Consider the following 25,448-nt stretch of genomic DNA (forward strand, 5'->3'; position numbering starts at 1 on the left):
AAGGTTAGGGAAACCTGCAGTCAGCTGAGCCTGAAGAAGTCACTTGGACTGAGTGATGTGGTGACTATTCAGGCCATCTGAGTACAGTGAACTTATTGTCACTTGAGATTATCTGTGCTTCGTGGCATACTGCACTAACCCTCTTGGATCAGCCATCAAGATTGGCACACTGCTCATAAAGAGATGGAAATGGAAATTGCTATCCTATTAAATCAACTTTCTTTTCCATGTGTCAGAACATCAGGAGGTTGACTCGACCATATCTACGTTCCTAAATGCAGTTGTTGCCATGTTATTGGTTAAGTACTTATTTAAGCAGGTGGACTTTAGCTTCCTGCAAAAACTAATTCAATTTAAAGATTAAGAAAATAAGACTAATGATACTGCAAGATCAGGCATCCATAATATGTAATATACACCCCTAATTTAGCAAAAATTTAACAGCCAATAATAAATCACTCACAAAAACATTGAAACAAGACTTTTATTAAAAAAGAAAACTGACATATTCAAATTCAAAGAGAAAACCAAGAAAGAAGTAAAATCTCAATCAATTAAAAAACAAACAACAACAACAAAAGAAAAACAAAAACACAAGTTACAGACAATTTAGCAACTCTGGCACAGGAAGACAAAAGTAGCCAAATGGCATTTGCAAAATAACCAAATATCAAAACCTCTTTCCTCTAACAAAACTGTACAAAATGAGTTCTTGTATAAATAAGAAAACTATTCACAAACAGATAGTGAAATGCGCCAATCTGAATTTTCAAAAAGCTTGTGATCCACACAATACAGTTTATACAGTGTAGAGCTGTGTTTGTGGATCAAAAATGTTACTTTAAGACAGCATTTCTTGCTAAAATGATCGAATATTTATCTAGTTAAACTGCTCACTACTGCAACATATAGTAAACTGTAGTATTACACAACAGTATGACTCAATTGTTTAAAAAGAAAAAAATTGCGACACTGGTATTAACCAAACTGAAATAAAATGAAACATTTTGAAAATCCAGATGTGACGTTATTAAACCAGCTGTTTGGAAATCCTGTTTTAGCAGCAAAATGGTTTGAAACTATGAAATAAGCCGTCAAATTGACATTAGGATGGATACAAATAGCATTTACAAATCTATGCGGACTAAAAATGCAAGTGCAATGAGTATTTTTTATTTTATTTCAAATATTGTGTACTTTCCATGTAGTCTTAGTATTCCTATATTTGTTATGTCATTTAAAAGGCCAGTTCCTTTAGTTTCCTGTCCTGTCATCTCTGCTTTAAAAAAATAAATAAACACTGCATTGTAACAAGTGGTCATTTCATAGTTTCAAAATCTTGTTTTGTATTAAAAGTGATGGCTAATATATGGAATAGCATTTCTCAGAACATTTTCCTTCATGGTGCGCTGAATCTGAAAACTTGCAAGTCACTGTGTTTTCTGGACAGGTTATAATTCATACTAAAAAATTAAAAATCACAAAAACACACAAGAAGAAAGGGAAAAAAACGGTGAAAGAAGTGCAAGGAAAGACAGGCTATTTACAAAATCTGCTTGTGTCTGAAAATGTTCGTGTTTGCACCAATCGTAAAATCTGTGCTCCGTTTTTCTTAATGTCCATTGAGTCAAGAGCCCGACCGATATAGGATTCTAAGACCGATACTAGTACCGATAGCTGGTGATTCAAATATCGGCTGATACTTTTTTTTTCTTTCAACATAAATTTTTTGGTTTGTAGATTTGTTTTTGTGTCCTTACTAAGACAATATGACAATGCTATCTAAAAATAATGTTTTCTTATCACAAGTTGTGGATTCCTTGTTTATGCTGCTCGGATCAGCCGGTTGTTGTTTTGCAGAATTCCAAACATGTGCCCTCTGGTGGACAAACCATGCAGTGTCAACACATAACATGGTGGAAAGGTGTTTCTCTCGTCTCATCTTCGCTTAGCGGGCTTTATAAATGTTGACACCGACATATCGGCAATCAGCTAATAATATCGGCAGGCGATATATCGGTCGGGCTGTAGCTGAGTTCGGTAAAGTCTGCTCGCATGCTGTCCTGCACTCATTATGTAAGCTAAGGGGAACTAGGGTTAAGCAGCTGGATTTGTTCTTTTCAAAAACACTTTCTAAGACAGAGCTGAAAAAGTCCTCAAACTGTAGTCATAATTTGGAATATTGAGTGTACGTTAACACTCTTATTGCATTCTTTCTCTTTCTTAGAGTCAATAAAAGGCATTTTATACCATTACACAAAACATACGAGCATCTTGGGAGATTGGAGACAGCGGTGGGTGGCTAAAACATCTTTGGTTGCAGAAATGTACAACAGAAAAATTGCAAAAAAACAATGTAAGCCTTGGGGAAGATGTTATCTCGTTCGTCTTTTCACTGGATTCAAACATGAATGGTTAAAGAACAGGAAGAAAAGCTCCTGGTAATTTTACGTCTAACTCAACTGACTCAAAGTTCAAACAACCCTGCTGCCATTTCCACAGTATATACAAACTCATGTCAAATCTATGTGAAACCGGGCAGTTCGTCCAGAGGAAAAACATTAAGGCTTAGCTAGAAAGAGTTTTTGCAGACTTTTTTTTTTTTTTATCACTCACAAAGTCATTCAGACTTGCTGTCTCACTAAAGGCTGTAAGAATCATCTTTAATGGCACTTCCATGGTCTAGTGAGCAGTCCTTTGTAAAACCATTATTTCTATTATCTACATATGTACAGTTTTTGATATCCGTATAAATTAAAGTTCAACATGTTTGGATGTACGTGGTGACAGCTTAACTCGGTGTGCTGACTTAAAAAGCTGAAAACAGCCCAGGTTTGTGTGTTTATGAGCTTGTCCGAGCCCGATGCAGCAGCATCAGTAGAAGTGATTTGGATCAGCACTAAGTAAAGTCACTGTTTGGTTCAGCTCTCCATTCTGGAAGGCTTTCTGCTAAAGAGGCCAGACGCAATGTCGGGACAGACGACGCGAGGTTTGGAACGGAAATTCATGTGAAAAGAAAACAATGCGCACAAGAAAACAGCGTCAACAAAACAAACAAAAAAAAAAACGACTCCATAAAAAGCTAAAAATCTACAGCTAAAATCTAATCTACTTGTAAGATTAACTCATCAAAAAATAAGGCAAATTAGCTCAAAGACTTTCAAGTGAAAGACAAAAGAGAGAGAGAGAAAAAACAGAAGACACTTAACTTTCTACAAACTAAAAAACAAAAATCACTGACAAAGAATCAAACTCAGGTGACAGCAGCATTGAAAAAAAAAAAAAAAAGACTTACAGCTCCCTTTCCTCTCAAACTAATTATTCTCAGGGATTTTGTTAGTCTTCCATTCGATATCCCTCATTGCTTTCACTAAGCTACGTCTTAATTTAGTCACTGCATTTGCTCTTTGTTTTCACATAATCTCTCCTTTGTAATGCGGGCACACGTCACCACTTCAGGCAGAGGATGAATTCAATGATACCTGATGGTTCGCCACCACAAAACCGCTTAAAACCACTTCTCATGGACGAGGATGTAGTAAAGTATTAACTATTAACAGTAGGTGCAGGTTTTTTTTGTAAGCATATGTGGACTGAGAGTGATCCAATCATAAAAAAATAATTAAAAATTAAATTCATGAGCCAAACACTGGAGCTCAGCTAGGGGGGAGGGGGGGGGGGGGAGCTCTTTCATGTTTTCATTGACTACAGTATTAAATAACTCCTTTTGTATAAACGTATGCCTCGCTGATCTAGAACCTCTAAAAAATAGAACTATAATTCAAATATAAATATAAATAATTGATTGTCTTTTGTTCTCTTATGAAAGAATGATTTAAAGTTAAACGAAAAAACAAGAAAGAGAAGAATTAATTTGACTAAACTATAAACAGTCGATGTTTGTCATCATCTGTGCGTGATGAGAAATCTCTGCAGCAGTTACAGGAAGAAGTAGCTTTAAACGGTTTGCCTCCCACAGTCAGAGCGACTCGACACACCAGACCAGCGGAAGTGTTTGTAAGGTTTTTTTTGCTTTTTTTAAAATCTGTACAAATTGCCCCCCTCCCCGCACACCCCCGAACCCCAACCCGTCCCGCTGCTGCAAATAGAATGTCAAACAACAACAGACATCAGGAAATAAAAATAAACCTTTGCATATTTTACAAAAAAAACAAAAAATCAAAAAGACACATTGTGTTTCAACTCTTCCTTGAATCACTCTGAAACATCCAGAATGCTCAGTTAAAAATAAGAATTTGCTATATTACGTACACAAAAATAATGCTCTGTCTTTTCCTCCTCTTTTAATTTTTTTTTTCCAAAGAGTTTTTTAAACTTCTTTTTTTGTTACGTTCCTTTTTTTTTCAGTTATCAAAATAGATCAAAGCTTCTCTTGAAGAAGATTCCCACCTTTGGTTGATCAGCTCTTGAGGATGTGAGCTGAAAAGTCTGATGATGTTAAGTGTTGTCCTTTTTCTTTAAACCCCCCCAAAAAAGAACAAAACAAAAAACACAGAAATAGACAAACAACAGACAAACACACACACGCACGCACACAAACAAACACACTCACAGGCATACACGTGTTCCTTTTGTCATCCATGTTCAAGTCGGGTTGCTTGGTGATGGTATGGAGCACAGATCTCTTCCAGCTGAATCCTGTTCGGTTGGATTCATTTCGCAGCCTCGGCCCCACCCTGCCGGGAGCTGCAAAACACACGACTCAGCGTTGACACTCTAAACCCACTCGCGCACTTGCACTGATCATAGTTTAGAAAACATTGCATGAGATGCTTTTAGACCATAGCAGACATAATTAGCTAAAGTCTTCCTCTTAAAATCATATTATGCAATATCAAAGCATTCCTTCCTACTCCTTATTTTGAGTTTTTTCAGCCGATGGATACACACGGCGTGACCGTCTACCTCTACGATCACTGAAAGCACGAACCACACCTGATTCCGGTTTGGCTGCTATTGAGTTTAAGGTTGCGTCACTGTGCATACCTGGACCGCTTCCAGCACTGCAGTGACCTTTAGATGCCTGACTGGAAGTCTGTGCTTAGCAACCGCTGACCTCAAACTTACCTCAGAGCAAACATAAACTTGGTGTCAGATAAAGCCGATGGTGATGACAGTTGGCTCCCGCTGAGGCAGTTTTCAAACCTTGGAGTGATTTATCACCTCGGGAAAATGATCTGTCATCTGTTTTCTCCTTTTCTTTCTTTTCACAATCACCGGTTGATGCACCAATGAAGTACCCCAGAGTGAGACGACCACTCGGTGCAAACAGCCTCAGCCGTGCTGCGGCCTGGCGTGAAAATGTTTTTTAGTCACAGCAGCACAATCTTCACTCACCGCATGCCCTGTGTTTTCAACCTCTTTACCATGAGGGTTGCAATTTTGACGCAGCAGAGAAGATCTGGTAACCACTGCGGATAGTTTAAAGTGGGAAGAATGGGGACTTCCAGGGTGGGATCTAAACATGGCAGCAGCAGCCCTGGATGTGGTGCACATGTCCAGGCAAGGATATGACAAACAGCATACAGGCTTATAGCTCATGAAAGTTAGAAATCCAGTATCTAATATCAGATTATAATCTTTCATAAGAGCAACTAAAAAAAAAGGATTTACAATAAAATAATGTCCAGCTTCGGAAAAGCATGTTCATTTATACACTCTGTGCTTAGTTCAGGCTCCTTCCCCTCGGCTTACTGCATCAACGCGATGTGGCATAGAGGCGATCAGCTTGTAGCACTGCCACAAACAATTACATTTAAAATATTTGATATTTTGCTCTTCAAAGGCTCAATAACTGAGAAACGTTTAACCACATATGTAGGTGGAGTGTACAGAGAATTTCTCAGTTTTAAAGTCCCTATACAAAGAACCCCCATCCAGAAGCCACAATGACCATCATGTCTTTATTGTGACCGTGGTTCAGAGGGCTGGGAAGTTCATCTTGCAACCGGAAAGTTGCCGGTTCGATCCCTAGCTCTGTCTGTCTTGGTTGTTGTGTCCTTGGGCAAGATACTTCACCTACCGCCTACTGGTGATGGCCAGAGGGGCCGATGGCGCGATATGGCAGCCTCGCCCCAGGGCAGCTGTGGCTACAACTGTAACTTGCCTCCACCAGTGTGTGAATGTGAGAATGAATGAATAGTGGAATTGTACAGCGCTTTGAGAGTCTCAAAAAGCGCTATATAAATGTAATCCATTATTATTATTATTTTTCTAGAGTTTTTGATTTGTGGAAACCTCCTTAAAAAAAGTTATTTTAACTTAGTAATATTTTCACCATTGTAATCATCTGTGTCCCTTTTAACCACGACTTGTGTTTTCATTCATGCTCATTACAATTTTGCTAATTAAGCAATTTACAAACGTCTACATATTTGTAATTTGCAGGAAGGAGCGACCTTATCTACCTTAGCTTTACTTGGTGTGTTGGTATGAGTAGTTTGTGTGTTCTGTAGGAGTCTCCATTGCAACCTGCTGCTGCTGGCCACCGTTTTCCTGGGGTAAAAGAAAAGAAAAGAAAAGTCAGGTTTAGCAACTTAATAATTCATGACAACCACACAGATGTTAGCATAAAGGAGACAGACGATATTTTAAAACTCCCTTCCTAATCACATTAAATGCATCTTATCCTTTTGTGTGCATGCACAAAGAGCAAATATTGGATTTAAACTCACAGCCTCCCCCTTTCATGTGCTTTCTGTTGTACTTCATTCATAAATCATCCATTTTCTCATTCACAAGGTCACCTAAGAGGCCACCACTGCTATCACTGAGCTCCATTCAGCAAATGGCTTAAAAACACCCCACAGGTTCAGAGGCCCTACTGCAGAGCACTCTGCCTGGATCTGCCACAATACAGCCCTGGAACACACAGACTGCGCAGTGATGGCCAAAGTAAATAAAGAAAGACATAAAGAAATTGCCAAAGCTTGCCCGGTTAGGTAATAGTCTTAAATCTGAGGTTCGCATATGGCTGCATTCAGGTTATCAAAGGTTACACATGGACTCAGCCCAATGTTGGGCGGAAACAGAAGCAGACACTCCATTTATACAGGTTCTCCCAGCTGGAAATATTCTCTTTGGTTCAAGCAGCAAACACATGTGCTGACCTGGAATAATCAGTCATTCAACAGATAATCAACACGATGGAAGAATTTTTGCTGCTTCTTAAAAGCACTTTTAAGTGGTGCTGTTTACCTAATAAAGCAACAAAATGACAGATGCTTTTCAATATTTCATTATTTGACAATTTTTAATGAATCAAATATCTGGCAGATTTATGAATGAATAAGGAAAATGAGCAGTTGCAACCTAAACTAGGCACATTTGTTTCACAGATTAAAAAGAAGGCAGGACAGCACTGCTAAGTCATTTTGATCTCAAAAACATCAACAAAATGACTTCACAGACACAGGGACGTACGCCGCAGTTAAAGGTTTAGCTGGTAAATTCGCGATCACTTTAAAAGGGCTCTCGGGATATCGAGTGAATTCAATCAGCCAGCTGGCACCTTTGAACAACCACCTCCATTTCTTTAGCCACGTTCAATTATTAGTTACACAGCATGTCCCACAAAGGAGTTTTCATTTTGAGCCAGCCACCTCATGGAAAAACAAAACATCATTAAGACATTAGGAAACGTTTCATACCTCTACTGGGACGCTGGAAGGAGGCACTGGGGTGTACTGGGGGATGTAGGTCCCCTGCATAGTTGTATTGGCCGGAATATACTGTAGGGAAGACAGGGAGGAAAACGAAATCTGTGACTGTGTGTTTAGTATTTCACGCAAATAATTACACTTGTAAATGTCGTTAGTGACGGGGACAGTTGTTTGTGTGTCTGTTGGTACTGACTGTGCCTGTGCTGCCCAGAGACAGGTGGCTTAGTTGCTGGGTGAGAGGTCCCATCATGGATGTGGGCTGGATGGACATGGCATGTTCCATTGTTGGGGTAATAACTGTACCCTGCGAACGCACAGAGACACACACCTAAATGCAGTCCCAGAGTGTGACATGTATGACCTAGAAACTACATTTTGTTAAAATGCAGAGGTTAATATTCATCATATTTTATTAATAACACTGGTACACGTTTAATTTTTTTTTTTTTAAACTGTAGATATCTACTGATGAAACAAAAGCCCTTTCAGGTGTGCATTCCTCTTTAAGCTTTCCACATGGCTTCGGCACGCACCCTGATCCCTTTTCCATAAAAGCTGACCCAGCAGAAGATATTTTTCCTTTCATTTGGTTAATGCAAATCATAGCTGCCACTGGTCAAGTTCAGATAGTGGCAGCAATGCAGCTGATGCTGGGCAGCTACAGATACACTGTCCAGTTTAACATGCAGCGTAATTACAACCACAAAAAAGTATTGAGACTAATTCATGAATGGCGTTCCCTAAAGCAGGTCAATGCTTAAAGCGTACGCTTAAAGATCACAACTATCAGGGATCCAATAAATATTACAGCTTCCTGTGTGACCACTGAGGCCGCTTGTTCCTGTTGATTTCCATGTAACAGAAAGAACTATGTTCTTTTTCATTGCTGTGACACTTTGATTTGTATATCCTGCTTCAAGCGCTTTTTGCATTTACACTTTTGTTTATGCTTTTTTGCCCTGTGGGCCAAGTGAAAAGACCAGAAAGCATTGACCAGAAGGGATACTCACAGCTGGCTGCATGAGGTATGACTGATGGTGCATCCAGGACGGGTTGTGTACCTGTAGAGGCGGGAGTACATCGCAAAATTACTTTTCGATATTTTTCATCTGGTGCTGTCACAGTCCCCTCAGAGCCCTTAATGTGTAAGCTGGCACAAAAAGGTCACAAGAACAGAGACAGGACCTGGATGAAAGCAGCCGTTCTGCATGTTAACTTACATAACGTGACCTTAATGAGGGATTCGGTACAGAAAAGCAACAGAAAAATACATGATTCACTTTCATGCAGATTTTAAAAGCCAGCAGGGCTAAAAATGAACAAACAAAACTACTAATAATTTGAATATAAACAGAGTGAAAAGTCTCACCTGGTATGATGAGACAGGAGAATGCATGTAGGGAGAGAGGGAAGTCTGAGCAATCATTCGATTTGGAGCCAGACTGTAAGGTGAGGAGTAGAAGCTGCCAAACACACAGAGCAACAAGAAGAAAACATGAAGGAAACTGCAACATGTCCACAATTTCCAGCTAATTTAGCAACATATCTGAGTTCCTGCAATGTCCAGCAGAGGGCAGCCTTTTACCAGTCTCTGATTGCTATGTTTATTTTCCTGGAGGGCTGGGACTGTTTTTAGTCAGTCCGTGCATACCACTCACCCATTTTGTAAGGCTGTGGGGTCATATGCAAGCGTCATTCCTCCCTGGGAAAACAAAAAAGGGATTCAGAACCAGTGAGGTCATGCAAACACCGGTGCAGTACGTACTAAAACAGTCTGCTAGCACAGAGTGTGGACGATTAAATTCAAAACTTTCCAGTATGTACTTGATGTGATTTTTCTCCAGAATTTTAGAGGAGAGAAAAAAAGACGTTACCGTATCTCCGTCTCTAGCCCAAGGTCTTCCATTTTGGAGATATTTGCTCTGGTTCTGCCTCTTCTTCTGACCTCCGTCTGCAAACTTACATAATAAGGGCTCTGTGGGCACTGAGAAAGCAACAGGTCAAACAAGAGAGTGAATTCACTGATCACAGTGGAGAAGAAAACACACTCAGCTCCAGCACTTACAACAGTATCAGGTTTCTATAATACAAAAAAAACATTCCACGCACCGGGTATTCCTGGTGGAGTCTTGATGAATTTGCCATTGAAATGCTGAATTATGGCCTCGCACTTCTCCGTGGATTCCATCCTGAAAAACCAGACAGAGTTAAAATTAATCCCTCTCGAGAAGCGCTGTTTGCATTCGGTTGGTCCGTGCCAGAGCTGCACAAATTACACGTAATTGATAACAGAAAATGTGCTCAAGACACGATGGGCCACCATGCGAGGCCACAGTCTGACCTGGCAAATCCGACGCCGCGGCTGGTCCCATTAGCATCTCGGAGGATGCGGGTGGAAATGACCTGGCCAAAAGACTTGAGCATGCTCTCCAGCTCTTGCTCATCCATAGACACGGGCAGGTTGGAGATGTAGAGGTTGGTGGGGTCCTGCTCCTGTTGCTATACAGAAAGTGAGAAATGAGAATCCATTCGCTCGTGCATCTTCTTAAGCTTTGAATGAGGAAACGCGGCGCCGACTTTTTATTATTTATCTCAAAGCGACCGTGTCGGTGCAGACGCCGCTGCTTTAATCAAGTATTTACAGTTGCTTAAAGCGTGAAGTTCTCCCGGCTTCAATTTAAAAATATATATATTATAGCACACTTTCCTGGCACTCTTGCAAATAGAAAAATGTTGTCACTTTCAAAAATCTTTTTTTCCACACGGCACAAATTTTTGTGTAGGCAGCAGTGCGACCCGTCTTTCCATCAACACCTGCCACTGCACTTGGCAAATTGATTAAATTACATTTGCGTGTCAAGCATAATTTAGTAACAGAACCTGCTGAAATGTTTTTAAGCAATTAGTGACAGACCAATAAAGGGAAACCCTGAATAATCTCTCACCACTTTCTATATGTCACTGCCACAGCTGAGGAGGATTTGAAAAACCTTGCGTGCACGCTAAAAAAAAAAAAAACACTCTGACATTTGCAAAGCATTAATTTGTGCACAGGGGTAGCGAGTCGTGCTTTTTTTTATAATTTTGACTAATGAAGAGATCTTGATCTGTGAGTAAATTAAGAGGAGAGATCATTTGGTGGCACTACTTGAAAGCGAAACCTTGTGTGACTATGCAGAAGCAGACAGGAAGCCAGGCATGAAGTTAAAGAGTTCACAGAGCAACAGGAGCCTGGCAACCATGAAAAAAAAAAAAGAGGCTGGGCTAAAAAACAGGGGAAGGAAAAAAAAAACGGAGAGCGAAGAAAGAGGGAGGAAATTAATAACTCAAAAGGCTGATATTTTGTTACGGAAGGAGGAAACTTGCAGGGTAGGACCTACCCAGGCCTCTGCAGTCATTTGGGCAATTAGAAAGGAGAATGACAGAAAAAGAGTGAAACTAGAAAAGAAGACAGATGGGTGTCTTCTGACTAGCAGGCTGCTCTCTATACCATTTTATCTCCTCTTTTCAGTGCCTGCTGCATGCAATCAAACAGCTCTGCACACCACAAATAATAAAAGCTTTTTAAATTTGGATGGAGAAGAAGCTGTCAGAAGCTGTCAGCGAGCGAGGCAAATCGAGTTACAACTGTTTAGACTGGACTGATCCAAGCAACAACCAGGAGAGGACAGCCAGTACCTCAGATACTTGCCAAGCTGTTTGCGCACATTTGACAGAGGTGGCGATCTGACAATGAAGAATTCCTGAGAACATTTATGGAATTAAAGTATGTCAACAGCTATCTTAAATGTTTTATAGCCTACATGAGTATCTCCTACTCTCAGCCATCTGGTGGAGAGATAACCTATTTTCTGTGATTGCCGTCATTCCTGCTAACACAGCTATTATGCAACAGAGGAGCAAACCGCAGGGGTCATAGGCCAGCTGACAGTAATGGAATTCAAAGCCATATGACAAAACAAACACAAACAAAAAACTCCACCCCTTTTCCCTTTTTTTGTTTTCCTTTTAGCTCGGCCGGCGCATGCGGCAGACGGTTTGATATTCTAACAATTTTCCTCCTGCTGTATTAAAATGTTGCCGCGCGCAGCTCAGGCGCATGAATGGGATTTGCTGAGGTGTCACCGTGTATTGTCTGTGCCAGGCCTTCACCGAGCCGTGTCTGTTAAGGTGTGTCTGCGCGTTAGCTCGCTTGGGTGTTTGTGTGTCGAGCAGCGTGTGGGTGATGACGTCTGAGTTCAAACAGGGAGGTGCTGAGAAGTAAAAAAGAAAAAAAAGAAAAAAAACAAACAGAGGGGGTGGGGTGGAGGGGGCTCTATTTTTAACTTTGCCATTGTTTCGCTGCCCCTACACACGCAGCTCCTCTGGGCTTGCAGCCTGGAGGCTGGGGTGGCCCGTTCAGGGACTTAGCACACACTCTAAGGACATCTAGTTCAAGGTGTGGTTCATTGTGTTTGTGAATAACACTGCAGCAGCCATGGTGAAGCTGCTGGCAGGTGAACCTGCCCTTGATATTGATAATACCATTGACTATAGCTCTTTTTTTTTTTGCTGACCTGAAATACCCACTGACTCTGAGACGGCGGTGTATATTTAGGTTTATATAGTGGTTATCAACACCTCTCACTGAGCACATGCTGTCTGGGTGAGTCAGGTTATGGTGTCCAGTTGCACTTGTCAAGTACAAAGATACGCAGGATTGTATGGCACTCTTACAGAAGCAGCTCAGTGAACTTAGACTCAGGTTTTAGTTGCACTGGACTGTTTCAGGTCAGCTGGCAGTGTGTATCCGTTACAGTTCTCCAGCGCTGCTCTGAGGGAGACCCTGGTGTTACATTGCTGCAGGTCTGTTTGGGTGCAAGATAGAGGGAGGAGGTAGGGACGCCGGCGTGGAGTGTACTAAGTGCTGGTGTCTGCCCCAGGCCCAGGCCCAGGCGATGGACAATGCCAGTCCATTGTGCCTGTCCCATTGACAGCGGGTGTAGTGGCACCCTCCCCCCCGGGTTCCTTCAATGGGGAGCCTCAGAGCCAGAGGGATCAGCTTAATGGGCCGACAAGAGTAGCTTTGACTTCAGACACTTGAACAAAGAGTTCAGAACAAGTGCTACAACAGAGTTCAGAACAAGTGCTACAACAGGAGCAGGTTTGTAACATACACAGCACAGAAATGAAGTACGTGAGGGGGAAGGAGACAGGAGGTAGTGCGGAGGACAGTGAAGAAAGAGGCAAAATGAGGATTTGAGAGGAGACCGAACAGAGCGGAGGAACAAGCAATAAAAAATATGATCAGCAAACTGTTTCTGCAGGTCTGGGCTGTGCATCACTGGGACATCTCAGTACACACACACCTCCCTATAGACAAGAGTTTACTTTGAACCCTTTCCAACAGCACAGTCGCTGCCAATTAGGCCACTGCATGTAACAGTTTTTAACCTTTTACATGATAGTGTGTGTACGTGCGCAGCAATGGGGCCATGACTCTTGAGCTGATGGCTCTCTGAAGATCAATACGGGTACAAGACGGGGTGATGGGCTAAACAAGGCATGTTTAAATCTAATGGTGGCTGGTAAACTTGGAAGCAACAAGTGGTAGATGGATACAAGATAGTTGGCTAATTCTTACCTTAGCCATCTGAGCCTGGACCCCAGTGGATTTCAGAGTTGTAACAGCTTTCTGTGCTGCTGCTGGACTGTCAAAATCCACAAAGCCATAGCCTGTAAAACAGACAAACTGATGGTAAAAATGCTGTAGCATCAGGAAGTACATGAAAAGATGCCATGCGCTTGCTGAATACAGCACTCTACAAAAGTGTTGAGCCACATTTCTTTACATTTTGCTGGAAAAATGGGAAATGAGTGCAGTGATTCATTGAAATGTGCAAGCAATTCTAACAAGCTTGAAAGTCAGTATTTGGTTTGACCACGTTTATTCTTACAAGCTGAATCTGATACGCAAGCTTAAGTAGTCTTCTGTAATAGTTCTTCAGGCTTCTTGAAGGACATCTTCTTTGGATGTCGGCTGCCTTTTGCTTCATTCTCTGTCAAGATCATCCCACAGTGGTTTAATAACGCTGAGGTGTGGGCTCTGGGGAGGCCAATCCATGACTGATAGTGTTCCACTGAGTGTTTTCCATCTAGGCGCGCTTCTACTGCTTTTACAGCGTGTTTGAGATCATTGTCATTAAAACTGAAGCCGTTGCCAATCAGTTGCTTTTCAGATGGTATTGCATGGTGGTTCATAATATGTCTGTACATTCCTGCATTCACAATTCCATCAATATTGACAAGGTCCCCAAGCCTACTGGCCTAAAAGCAGCTGCAAACCACGACAGAGCCTCCACCGTGTTTTACAGTGGGCTCCAAAAACTCACTGTTGTACCTCTTTCCTGACCTTGTCTGTACATTATGATGACAATTTGAACCAAACATTTCAAATTTGGATTTATCGTTCCATGAAACTGGTTTGCACTGATTTTCAGTCCAGTTCTGTGTAATGTGGCATACCTCAGCCTTTCCTCCATGTTTCCCTTCCTTAAGAATGGAAGCTTTTCGATAGCCATCCTTCCATTGAGAACATTTGTCTTCAAACTAAAAGATGCACTTTTTGAAACATGTTGGTAGCAGTGTTTTTTATTTGTAAGGTGAACATTCTCCATTTGTGGTTTACATTGCACTTTTTCAAGTTTCGCTACATCTCCAAGAGCAAAGGGTTTGCAGCCAAGTACATGCCTTCTGTGCAAACTATTGGTGACTGTGGCAGTCTGCTACTGACCAAAGCAATCCGGTGAGGTTTTAGGTGGAGCATCCTCTTTGCAACAGATTTTGCTTGTCAGCAGTCAGCAAACTCCAGCAAGCACATGTCAACTGATCTGGAGTCTTTAGAGCTATGTGACTGAGGCCTTATGAGCGATCGTGGCTCAAGAGTTGGGAGTTCGCCTTGTAATCGGAAGGTTGCCGGTTCGAGCCCCGGCTTGGACAGTCTCGGTCGTTGTGTCCTTGGGCAAGACACTTCACCCGTTGCCTACTGGTGGTGGTCAGAGGGCCCGGTGGCACCAGTGTCCGGCAGCCTCGCCTCTGTCAGTGCGCCCCAAGGTGGCTGTGGCTACAATGTAGCTTGCCATCACCAGTGTGTGAATGGATATGTAAAGCGCTTTGGGGTCCTTAGGGACTAGTAAAGCGCTATATAAATACAGGCCATTTACCATTTACATGGATGTTCCATCTAATTCTGGGCCATACAGGAAAACAGTGTTTTCCTAACCCTTTGACAAATGGCATGCTTCGCCACAGCCAAAGAATGACTGAAAATGACATTCAAAAAAATATGTATATATAATAATAATAAAAATAAAAAAAAACATGACAACCCAGTCTTTGAAAAGATTATTAGAGTTTACCTTTACATTTGTTGGTAGTTTTGTCCAAGATGGCCTTGGTCGACACAATTTTGCCATACCTTCAGGGAAGAGACAAGAACACAGAATACAGGATGAATGAGTGGACAAGGTTACAACGAGGCAACAAGAGGAATCTGCTCCTACCACATGCATGCCAATATTTATAAATTTCCCCTGGCTGCCAGACTACAGGTGTAAACACGAATACAAAATCCTTTGTGCAACCATTTGTGTGCATTTAATGATCTTAAGAGGCACTGAAAACTTCGTCTGACTCCTCCCTCGTGTCTCTGTTCAGGCCGCCGTACAGTAACTCTGTTCCCCGACTTTGTTTTCGAAGACAGGGGACGGCACCCCAGGGCCAAAAACAATTTGTTCCCGGCCTGTCTTTACCAGACGCACACACACAGACTAACACACTAACACCTCTCTTCTAAATACAGCTCTGCTTTAGGGTATTTTTGACTTAAATACAGCTTAAACGTCTTGTCACTTGCAACATCAGACTCTCAAACTGGGATATTAATTTTCAGGAAAATGCATTCTCATCCACCCATCTACAAACAAAAGAAGGAATATAGCGTGCGAAACACAAGTTCATGTCTTAACCTGTCATTTCGGTTCACAGCTGTCAACGGAGACGTACAACAAAGGTCAGTCAGTAAAAGATGAAAATCAGTTTCTGCATACATCCAGCCACATAAATATTGATAGTAGGAAAATCACCTTAAAGGCAGCAAATGAGAAGTGTTATGCAACATGCTGAGACTAATGGAATGCAGTGTTGTAAGACGGTGCATCAGCACTACAGTATAATAGACCTGCCCTTGTCTGGTGAATTTACCCAGTGAGAGAGGCTGGTGCTCCTCTGTTTGGGCAACATGGCGTCTGGGCGGAATGTACACTGTAACCTGATGCTTCACCCCTCCAGTTCGCCTTCCTTCCTTCCCACCACGTCCCGCTCTCTCTCTCTGTTTTTCCACCCTCACATGGTAGCACACTGCTGGGTCCTACACTCCGGCCTTGTTTCAGTGCACGTTTAACCACATGACTCAGACCAAGTTTGATGGTCACAACAGAGACGTGGGTAATGACTGGCAATTCAATTTAAAGACATCGCTACTCCTCCACTTTTGTCCTAAATGCAAAGACCAGAAGTTATATAGGAGCAACGTTTATGGCTCCACTCCAGTTACCGCGGTGGGGCATGACTGAATGTTTGCATTGACCTTATTAGCTTATGTCTGTGTGTTAAGTTTGATATTCAAATAAACGTATATATTCATTTCGATTATGATGAATTAAAATAATCTAGAAGCTCCGCTGCACAGTTTATAGTGGTAGAAAAGCTCCTTATTGCAGGCATTAATAATTCATCAGCCATTACCAAATAAACACAGGCTATGTTTATACTGTCCCAGTGTCATCTAACAGCTGCAAAGTGGTTGTTAGGCATGAATGTACACACACCCCTGATATAATGTAACCCATTCAAGCCCAAATGAAGTTTTACAGTTGGACCTCTGGCTTTCACATATGGACACAGTTGATTTTATGGTGGATTTTTGTTAGTATACAAAGCTGAACTGGTGCTGTGCTGTTTACAGCCATTCGAGAAACTGCAGAATGTGTCCAGTGACATTTTCATGTAATTATACTTCAAGTATTTCTATGTTGTGCTGTGTTTTACCTAGGGCTGCTCGATTATGGCAAAAATGATAATCACGATTATTTTCACTGAAATTGAGATCACGATTATTTGACGATATTTATTTAACCCTTTAAGACCTACTATAGAACCAAGTCCACCAGAGCTTATATTATTTTTTTACATGCTGTAGTGCCATTTGTGGGAGCATTTCAAGTTGCTATACATCAATACAACTGTTATAGCCCATATTTTAATAATATGTATGCATTAAGTCCATAGTAATTACATAAATTGCAAAAAAGTGCAATAAACTACAAAAAAAATTGAAAATCGCTTTTGTTTTGTTTACATATATTTCTACTTGGAGAAATTTAAGAGGTTTATCCCTCAAAACTTTAAATACAATAAAGTTGCAAAAAATAGTTTACAACAACAGGAAATTTATTTTGAGTGTCTTCATAGTTTTATTTTGGAGATACAGCAATTTTTATATACTGCAGGAAAAACAAAAAACAATCCTATGATGCAAATTTGCAAAGAAAACAGCATGTGCATCATTTCACTGTGGGAAGTGTTACGAACAGCTGATAGGAACGGCAAAGCGTGTTTCTGGAATATTATGTTTTTGTTCCTGCAAGCGCTTTTTATGCAATTTTTGCAAAGCTATATGTGGAAGGAAACCGTGACCGAGGACAAGCTGATGGCATCAGATGTAAGTACAACTCCTCCGGTTTCATATGCAAAACAAATTATTGCGCTAGCTTACACGGTTCAGGTTCTACAGGGATTTAACAATAGTTACGCAAAACGGAGCATGCAGCTCTGACCGGCTTTAAAGGGTTAACAATGACTTTAAAAAAATTATATAAAAAAGTGTGCAACACCACTGAAGTTTTTTTTTTTTTAAACTCTTTTCAACCAACGGCAGTCACTCTCCAAATAACTTCTGCTTAGCTTTCCGAGCTTCCCTCGGGTCCTCTTAATCAGCGGTCTCCAACCTTTTTTGAGCCACGGACCGGTTTATGCCCGACAATATTTTCACGGACCGGCCTTTAAGGTGTCGCGGATAAATGAGGGAGGGGCTAATAATCGGCTCAGTCATTTTTAATGATTGTTGAAAGCCCAGATCGTAATCGTGATTAAAATTCGATTAATTGAGCAGCCCTAGTTTTACCTCTACATCACTTTATTCTGAATGCAAATGCCGTACTCTGTACTACAGGACGCTTTGGTTACTTTGAGGCTCCTGTGCAGTTCAACATTTCATTCCTGAACAAATATTCTGATTGCATTTTTTCTACTACTACGATGTTAATGAAGGTGGATAATCACGTTAAGGTAAAGCACCCTTCTGCCATGAAAGCAGCAACCCCACCCACCTGGAGTTCAACCCTTGTGTTTATGAGAGGCAGCCAGTCAAAGGAAGTTGACCTACTGTAATAGGAGGGTGGCCAGCCCAAATCAGCTGATGGCTCAACTTCTGCAAAACACTTTGCAACCCACCTCCGCCTTATCTCCTCCTTTTCATGTTATTCATGCTCTTGCTGACTTAATCAATGTCACGTGCATTGTCAATGAAGCCTGCTATGTTACGTGAAGCATTTGTGGTGGTGCTGCTGCTTTCCCTGCATTACACAGAACAGTCCCACACCGCCAAATAAAAGAAAAATGGCTGCAGAAGTCATAATAATCCTATTTTGACAAACACGGACCTAACAGAACTGCAAGTTTCAGACAGCAGACAACCTCAGGGACTGCGCTAAGGATTTCTTTGAAATTTGAATCACACCAGGCTAATCTAGCAAGGTCCATGAATAGAAACAAGGAGCTGGAAATTTGAAATAACCAGTCACCTTTAACTAAAACAGACTTGAAAGCCACTGGTTTCTTTTTATAGCGGTGTCTTTTCACTGATATAAAGCCTCGGAAGTAAAGATGCCGTACACACATGCACGCACATCCTTCTGAGACAAATTTCATTAAGTTTATCCACTACTCTTTTTACAGAAAGCACTTTGTCACCTGTCACCTGATTATGTCAGAACAGTAAGCGTCTGATTATTTAGGAAAAAGCAAAAATGTTTGGCATTTACAAGCAAAGAGCAAAATTTAGATGAGAGATATAAGTGAAGTCTAGGTGAGAATCAAGTCTAAATATTTTTTATTATCAATGTGGATTATATGTCGGTACTCGAGGTATGAATATTGTCCGACTGAAACAACTTTAAGGTGAAATAAATGTGAGTTTGATCTTGAATTGTACTTAACTATCATTTATCTAGAAACCAAAGGTCTTTAGTGGCATTGCTGTGAGTTCATTAGGCACAATGAAACTACTATGTTTGTTGTATGGACAATAGAAATGTGCTTAAAAAAAACTGGTTGACCTGATGTTAGGTATCTCTATTTTTTCTGGTTTCGATCTGATGCCTTTAAACTAAAGAAATCTAAAAAACTCACTTAAGACTTACTGATCACTGAGTTATAATTAGAACCAAAGATAAAAATAAAAGCTGTCATTTATGACTTCCCCAACAACAATGCTATGAGTTTAAAAGGTCAACGGGCACTGACTGTGTGACCCTGCGCTTACCTCGGCTCCTTTGCAGGAGAACACCAACCAAGCACACTATGGAGCCCAAAGGGGCCTAAAAGACAGCCCTAACCCATATATGGTCATCTGACATTCTTTCCCAGCAGGCCATGCTACTTTTTTCCCCGCTCATTTAAGTTTCTCCTTCAACAGTAGCCCTCCCACCCTCCTCTAAAGTCTCCGTCCTCTTTCCACTTCTCTGCCAATCCACAATGGCTTCTCTGTAAATCTCTTTAACACTCAAACTTCCTGTGTTTCACATCTGCACATTTCTGATCTTCTTAGATTGCTCACACACACGACAATTCATGAGTGTGTGTATGTGTGGTCACAAGCCAAGTAAATTCTCCCTGTGGATTTTAATACTTCTGATACTTTTCTCTGTATGGGCAGGATGATTAAAATCAAAGTTTTAAAGATGGATGGTCTGTGATGTTGGAAATATTACCGGGCATTTTTAAATTAGAAGTTGTGTAAGCTTCTTCACAGGGATATGCTTTTACTGTGAAAGAGCCCTGATGGATGTGGGGCTGAAGTTCACTTCTGTGACGTACAGCACTCACTTGCAGCAGCCAAAAACCAGTTTGGGTGTTTAACTGCATGCTTGTCTGTAAAGCTAACTACACTGGCTAGGCTGTTTGTTTCCAGGTGTACAAGTCTGGCTTCACTGAGTTTAAATGAGGAAATATTGTAAGTTTCTTTTCTTTATCTCAGCACCTATCCCATCAAGATTAATTCAACTGACTTTAGTTGTGATAAGACTCACCCCTATCACAACTAACATAAGACAGGCATTTTTAAGTGCTTCATAGACCCAAACTAAGGTTACACCTTGGTATATATGAGCGCACCACCATAACTCCAACAGTCAGAATATGTTGGTTTAGGTTAGGATAAACTTAGCTTAGCAGCTAACCTGATTCTGTTTAAAGGCCAGAAGTAGCAGCACCTCAAAGGCCCCAATCAGCATTCAATACACATGTGTGTCCACTAGCACCGACAGATAAGTCTCGGTTTCTTCATTGTTATGAGAGGAACATGTGCAATGAAGAAAATTCAACCTGAAAGGCGTGCACCACGCATTCACTGTCAGCACGCACACACGTGGCCAATGGGACGGACTGTTACATACATGAGATTAAGTCTGTGGCTTCATCTACCACTGCAAGACTTAGATGCAAACACAGCATGTCAGCTAAAGGAATCAGAGAAACGTTGCAGGATGTTCTCTAATGTGTTTGCAGCTTCTTATCTCACACAAAGCAGCAAAAGTCCTTTATCACTGCACCCGTTCAAACACAGCATCTACACCTAATGTAAGCCCCACACCAACCTAAGGAAAACTCTCAACTGAACTGTGTAGACGTTGTATTGCAAGTCATACTGTCATCTAATCATCACACAGTAGAACAGTGTTATTGCATATCACAGATTGTAGTAGGTCTTCTGTCTACATACAGAAACAAACAAGAATTAGCATAGTGCATCTAGTTTACGATGGCTACAGTGAAAATTAGACTCTGGAAAAAATGTGAAGTTGTTTGCCAAAAAGTCTCCATTGTGTAACCATTTTTAGTTCTCTGTGTGTGTAAAATCAAAGGCTGTATTTAAAAGATGGAGGTAGCCTCCACATCTGGAAAAGGAAGCCAGTGAAGAAGTGCTTTCTTTCTAAGGTCCAGCAGGTGGCTGCAAAAAGAAGTCTGGTTGTTTAACACCCCGTGGCTGTCAAATAGCACTTTCCTGATGGGCTTATGGTCTCCGTCAGCAGTTTCCATTTATACTGAAAACAGCACAATGTTCCTTTTGTCTTTTTTTTTGGTCAACAGTAGGATTGTGAAGGTGGTTTTAGTGCCTCAGCTTCACAGTCAGATCTATCTAGGACTCGTGACTGGTTACAAAAAGCTAGAACGGCACACTCGGCTCGAAACTTGAAACAGAACTTAGCTTATCAATCAGTGATGTCACTGTGGTCACGTCTAATCCTTTATATACAGTGTTTTTGGTAGGCGAGGATTTCATAGATGGAATAAAGGCAAGCTAGATTGTTCCTTCATCCAGTGTTCATGTTTTCCAAAGCTAACCCCAGCCGACCTATAGTTTTATGTTCCACTTGACGATAGATAGATGGTAACTCAAAAAATGAGAAAGAGGATGATTTTATAACTTTATAAAAATTCGACTTGCTGTGCTACGTACAAAATAACCAAAAGTTTAAAAATGACTTACGGTTGGCAGAGCTTGACCAGATCTTGGTCCGTGGTCCCCGGATGGAGGCCGCGAATATACAGATTGGTTTTGCTCAGCTGTTCCCCTCCACCGCCACTGCTGTTGCTACTACTGTTGGTGTTGGGACTGGGGGGTGCCATCTGGTGGCCGGAGGACACATAGGTCTGCTGCAGCAAGAAAGAAACATACCGATTATTTTACTGTGCACAAACATTTATAGGAAAAAACATCGCTGATATTCTCAAACGCCAGCAGAAACTACACAAGTACGCTGAAGTTTTTATTAAAAGTGTGAAAATTCAAAGGCGTGTTTAGAGATGTGGAGAAATGGAAAGTAATCCTGCATGAAACAGATGATTATGTGGGAGCTGCGAAAAGTGATATCACACAGCCCTCATGTCAACACTCACCAATAGCGCTTTCTGAGGGGAATGTGGGGCCTCTTGGCCGACTGCTCCACACATAGGGAAAAGGGGCCTCTTATGCTTTCTCAATGTTGGGTAACCTTTTTTTTTTTAACTTCTAGAACCACACAAAACAATCCTGTGGTGCAAAAACCAAAGACCTAAAGATCTCAGACCAACATTTAGTTAGTCTCATGATGCAGAAATAAATAATAGCCTTGATGTTAACAATGTCTACTTTGTAGTGCGACTCGCTGCCTCGTGTTACCTCAAATGAAAAAAAGCAGATACGTCAAAAACGAGACACTGACAACGCTGCATTTATTTTCGCTCCCGAAACTCGCTGAAGTCTTCACTTTAACAGTGTAATCTTTTCCCCTCTCAAACAGTCGTTAAGGTTAAAGGGTTAACAAGATCCCGAGCGGCTAGATGCAAAAACAGGGATCAGCTTAATCCACGATAATTATGAGTCTGAGAACCCCATCGGCTGATGTCTGATGACAGATATGTGGTTACAGAAATGACTCGAATCTAAACAGAAACAAGGAGAATTTAAAGAGATTAATAAACTTGGAGTTTATCACTTTATTAAAAAATATGAACAAACATGCTCATGAGCCAAACATTTGACATTTACTTCCGCTATTATCTTATTTTGGTTTGTTTTCTACAAGGATTCAGTGGCAGTGAATTCTGCTTGTAAACTAATGGATGACTCACAGCTAGGACCATGAAACGGATGTTGCGCAACAAAAAGTGCATCATCTAATCTCTCTGTGGGACCGTGGCTCTCCTTGGAGATATCAAACAAAAAGATTGTGTAACTGTGCAGATGCTTTCATTTTAATGGAATAAATATGATGTTATTATCGCTTTGCCAGTGAAGAAAGAAAAGAAAAAACTTCTCCTTTCGGGAATAGATCTGGTAGCTTTTTTCCAAACATGACTGGGGAAATAAACACAGAGCGCACCAGCTTCACCAGAACAGGCGAAACTGGCTGTCTGCAGTGAGAAAATGACTTCAATCGCATTCATTTAACAGTCCAATTTCTTTAACTTGCTGTTGTATAGGAACGAATTAGATCAAGCATGCTTTCTAAATAAGCTTAGCAGGGTGCTTCTGTGAAGCTGGGCAGGAGGACAATGGGTTTATTTCACGACAGAGGAATAAAAAAGGCTCGCCGATCAATCTGGTCGTGTTTAAAAAAGGCCCAGCAGGACGACACGGTCGCACCGGGATCACCGACAGCATCGCTCAATTCTGCTAATTAGACAGTATCCATAAGGGCGTGAGGTCCCTTTAAGACAGGCTTTCTGACCTGTGACCCCCTACTCCACCACCAACTTAAGCTTGAATGTAGACTTTTTTCATGACAGGTAGATGAGATGGAAGCACAGCCTCCCTTTTGTCCATTTTCGTTGTATCTTTTATTCCAGGGATATTCAAACATGTTCACAAGTGTGTTAGACTTCTGCCTACAGGAGTCGTCCTATATCATCACAGTGAAATTCTTGATGAATATGTTTTGCAGGCAGCTAATTTGTGAATGAAAGAAGAGGACAGCAGAGGCCTATAATCTCATTCAAACTCTCTTTACCAAAAAGCCAAGTCTCATTCAGTGAGCGTATCACTGCAACAACACCCCTTAAATCACCGGTCTGCAGTCACACGGCTAACTACGCACACATACCGCTGAAGCGTTGTTAAGGCTAAAAATGTGCACAGAGAGCTGCATAAAAGTTCATATTAACAATTGGACAGAGACGACTGACGCTCAGAAGCAAATCTCTGTCAGGCTTTCAGAAATTTCTCTTTATTGCAAAAAGCTTTAAATTCACGGTGCTGTAACTATGCTGTTGATGCTCGGTCACGTTATAGTGGTGACGTGTAATCTTTCTCTCGGGTCCTACATTAAAGTGTGCGGGTACATTGTTATAGAAGCAAAAAATATTAAACTGAAAAATAAAAAAGTTTAAAAAAAAGTCTCCACCCCCAACGGTTGGTAATTAGCTTTCACGTTATTGCAGTAATCATATTTTGTAGTCCTGACGCTGCATTTCTCCTTCTCTGTGAGACTGGAAATATAAATAGATTATTTTAAGGACCAAAGATAAAAATCAAGAACATTTCTATAAATAAAACCATTTCCTCTATTTTTATGCAAACCTGTATGAAGACTCTGACGCTGGAAGGAAGTGTCTATTTTAAATATAGCATACTGCAAGCATTTAACCCTGCCTTTAATCTTTCACAATATCAAAGACGTACCCCCGCATTTTATGTGTTGTATTAAACTCTCAGAGGCGATTCACGCACAGGAACAGCTCACTGGCTTAAGTGAGACATCTTACCTAATTGAATCGCATGTCTAACGGTTTAATTGTATCAGAAATATCCTCCACCAACACCCTGAAGACATTTGACACGAGGTGTCACATGAGTGCACCTTCTTCAACCGTCCTTTAAGTCTCACGCCACCTCTGCTTTTATTTTATTTTTTAAAATCTCAGCCTCTCAAGCTGACTCACACAAGTCCATGGACTTCCTGGTTGTGGGGGGGGGGGGGGGGGGGGGGGTTTTGCCCACCGCCCCATGTCCTGCTGGCAAGAAAGAGCCATGACTGCCTGTGTATGGCAGCCGACTTCTATGCTAATGCACAGATTAACTAAATGAGGACACAGCTTCCAGCGTGTATAGAATTACACTGCTGAGCTGCCGCTTTACATCCGCCTCTCTTTAGGACCGACCAGAGCAATGAGTCATGGGAATTCAAAACCTACGATCCTTCTGAAGCATTAACAAACCTTCCGGAAGAGTTATCCGATGTGTGTAACCACATCTTTTCTTCTTTGCCATGTTGATAAAAACCATACAACCAAAAATGTAACACTTCATTATACACCCAACGGAACGCTCCGTCCCAGAAAACAAAAGTGCTAATAATCATAAAAACATAAAGCAGGTATCTTTAAAAAGGTTAAACAGTCTGTACGTGTTAGCGGAGGATAAGAACAGGACTGTACGTCTCATAAAGTGGTGAGTGACAGTATGGCAGTAGGCAGGAAATGCTGTGTGTCTGCTCCTGATCTTATCACACAGCCTTCTAAATGAGGAGCTCTGCATTCCAACCAGGTGACAGGGACACCAAACTCACGTCCAGACTCGTTCCTGAATCCTCCTTCCTTTCAGTCTGCAACGCTCCCCTTCCTTTTGTCTCTTTGTAGGCACCTATTAATCTTGGAATTGTCTGTCTCTTATTGTCGCTGATCACACCTATGTGCGCACGCACAGGCCAAATGCACATGCCTGCGTGGCTTTCAAGCCGGGTCAGGTGGCAAAGGATGGAGAGCTTGCAAACGGATACTCTCAAACACTGGGCCAGAGCTCAGCTAGAGATCTAACAAAATGTGAGACAGAGAGAGAGCGTCTGGCATCGGCGCAGGCCTCGGCATTGGATTTCTGACAGCTGTGCTTTCTCCTGTCTCCCTCTCTAC

General features: G+C 41.4%; 1 protein-coding gene across 4 annotated transcripts in view; it reads right to left on the bottom strand.

Annotated features, from left to right (window-relative positions):
- Positions 1–466: 466 nt before the first annotated feature.
- Positions 467–25,448, bottom strand: part of LOC146669798 (RNA-binding motif, single-stranded-interacting protein 2-like) — a 31,611-nt gene continuing 6,629 nt past the window's right edge. For 2 of the 4 annotated variants that reach the window (XM_085406407.1, XM_085406409.1), the window contains exons 2-14: positions 21,550–21,713; positions 15,080–15,138; positions 13,306–13,397; positions 10,024–10,181; positions 9,792–9,871; positions 9,557–9,666; positions 9,341–9,384; positions 9,052–9,145; positions 8,693–8,743; positions 7,876–7,986; positions 7,671–7,751; positions 6,429–6,516; positions 467–4,707 (exon numbers count right to left, since the gene is read on the bottom strand). In XM_085406407.1, the coding sequence (XP_085262533.1) occupies positions 6,436–6,516; positions 7,671–7,751; positions 7,876–7,986; positions 8,693–8,743; positions 9,052–9,145; positions 9,341–9,384; positions 9,557–9,666; positions 9,792–9,871; positions 10,024–10,181; positions 13,306–13,397; positions 15,080–15,138; positions 21,550–21,713 (1,125 nt within the window). In that variant the 3' untranslated portion in view covers positions 467–4,707; positions 6,429–6,435. Of the gene's footprint in view, positions 4,708–6,428; positions 6,517–7,670; positions 7,752–7,875; positions 7,987–8,692; positions 8,744–9,051; positions 9,146–9,340; positions 9,385–9,556; positions 9,667–9,791; positions 9,872–10,023; positions 10,182–13,305; positions 13,398–15,079; positions 15,139–21,549; positions 21,717–25,448 lie in introns of all 4 variants that reach the window. The other 2 variants (XM_085406406.1, XM_085406408.1) reach the window with 1 other exon arrangement.

The sequence above is a fragment of the Rhamphochromis longiceps genome, linkage group LG5, assembly GCF_057381845.1.
Source record: "Rhamphochromis longiceps isolate RC_006_pf linkage group LG5, R_longiceps_female_GT1.1, whole genome shotgun sequence".
NCBI classification, from domain to species: domain Eukaryota; kingdom Metazoa; phylum Chordata; class Actinopteri; order Cichliformes; family Cichlidae; genus Rhamphochromis; species Rhamphochromis longiceps.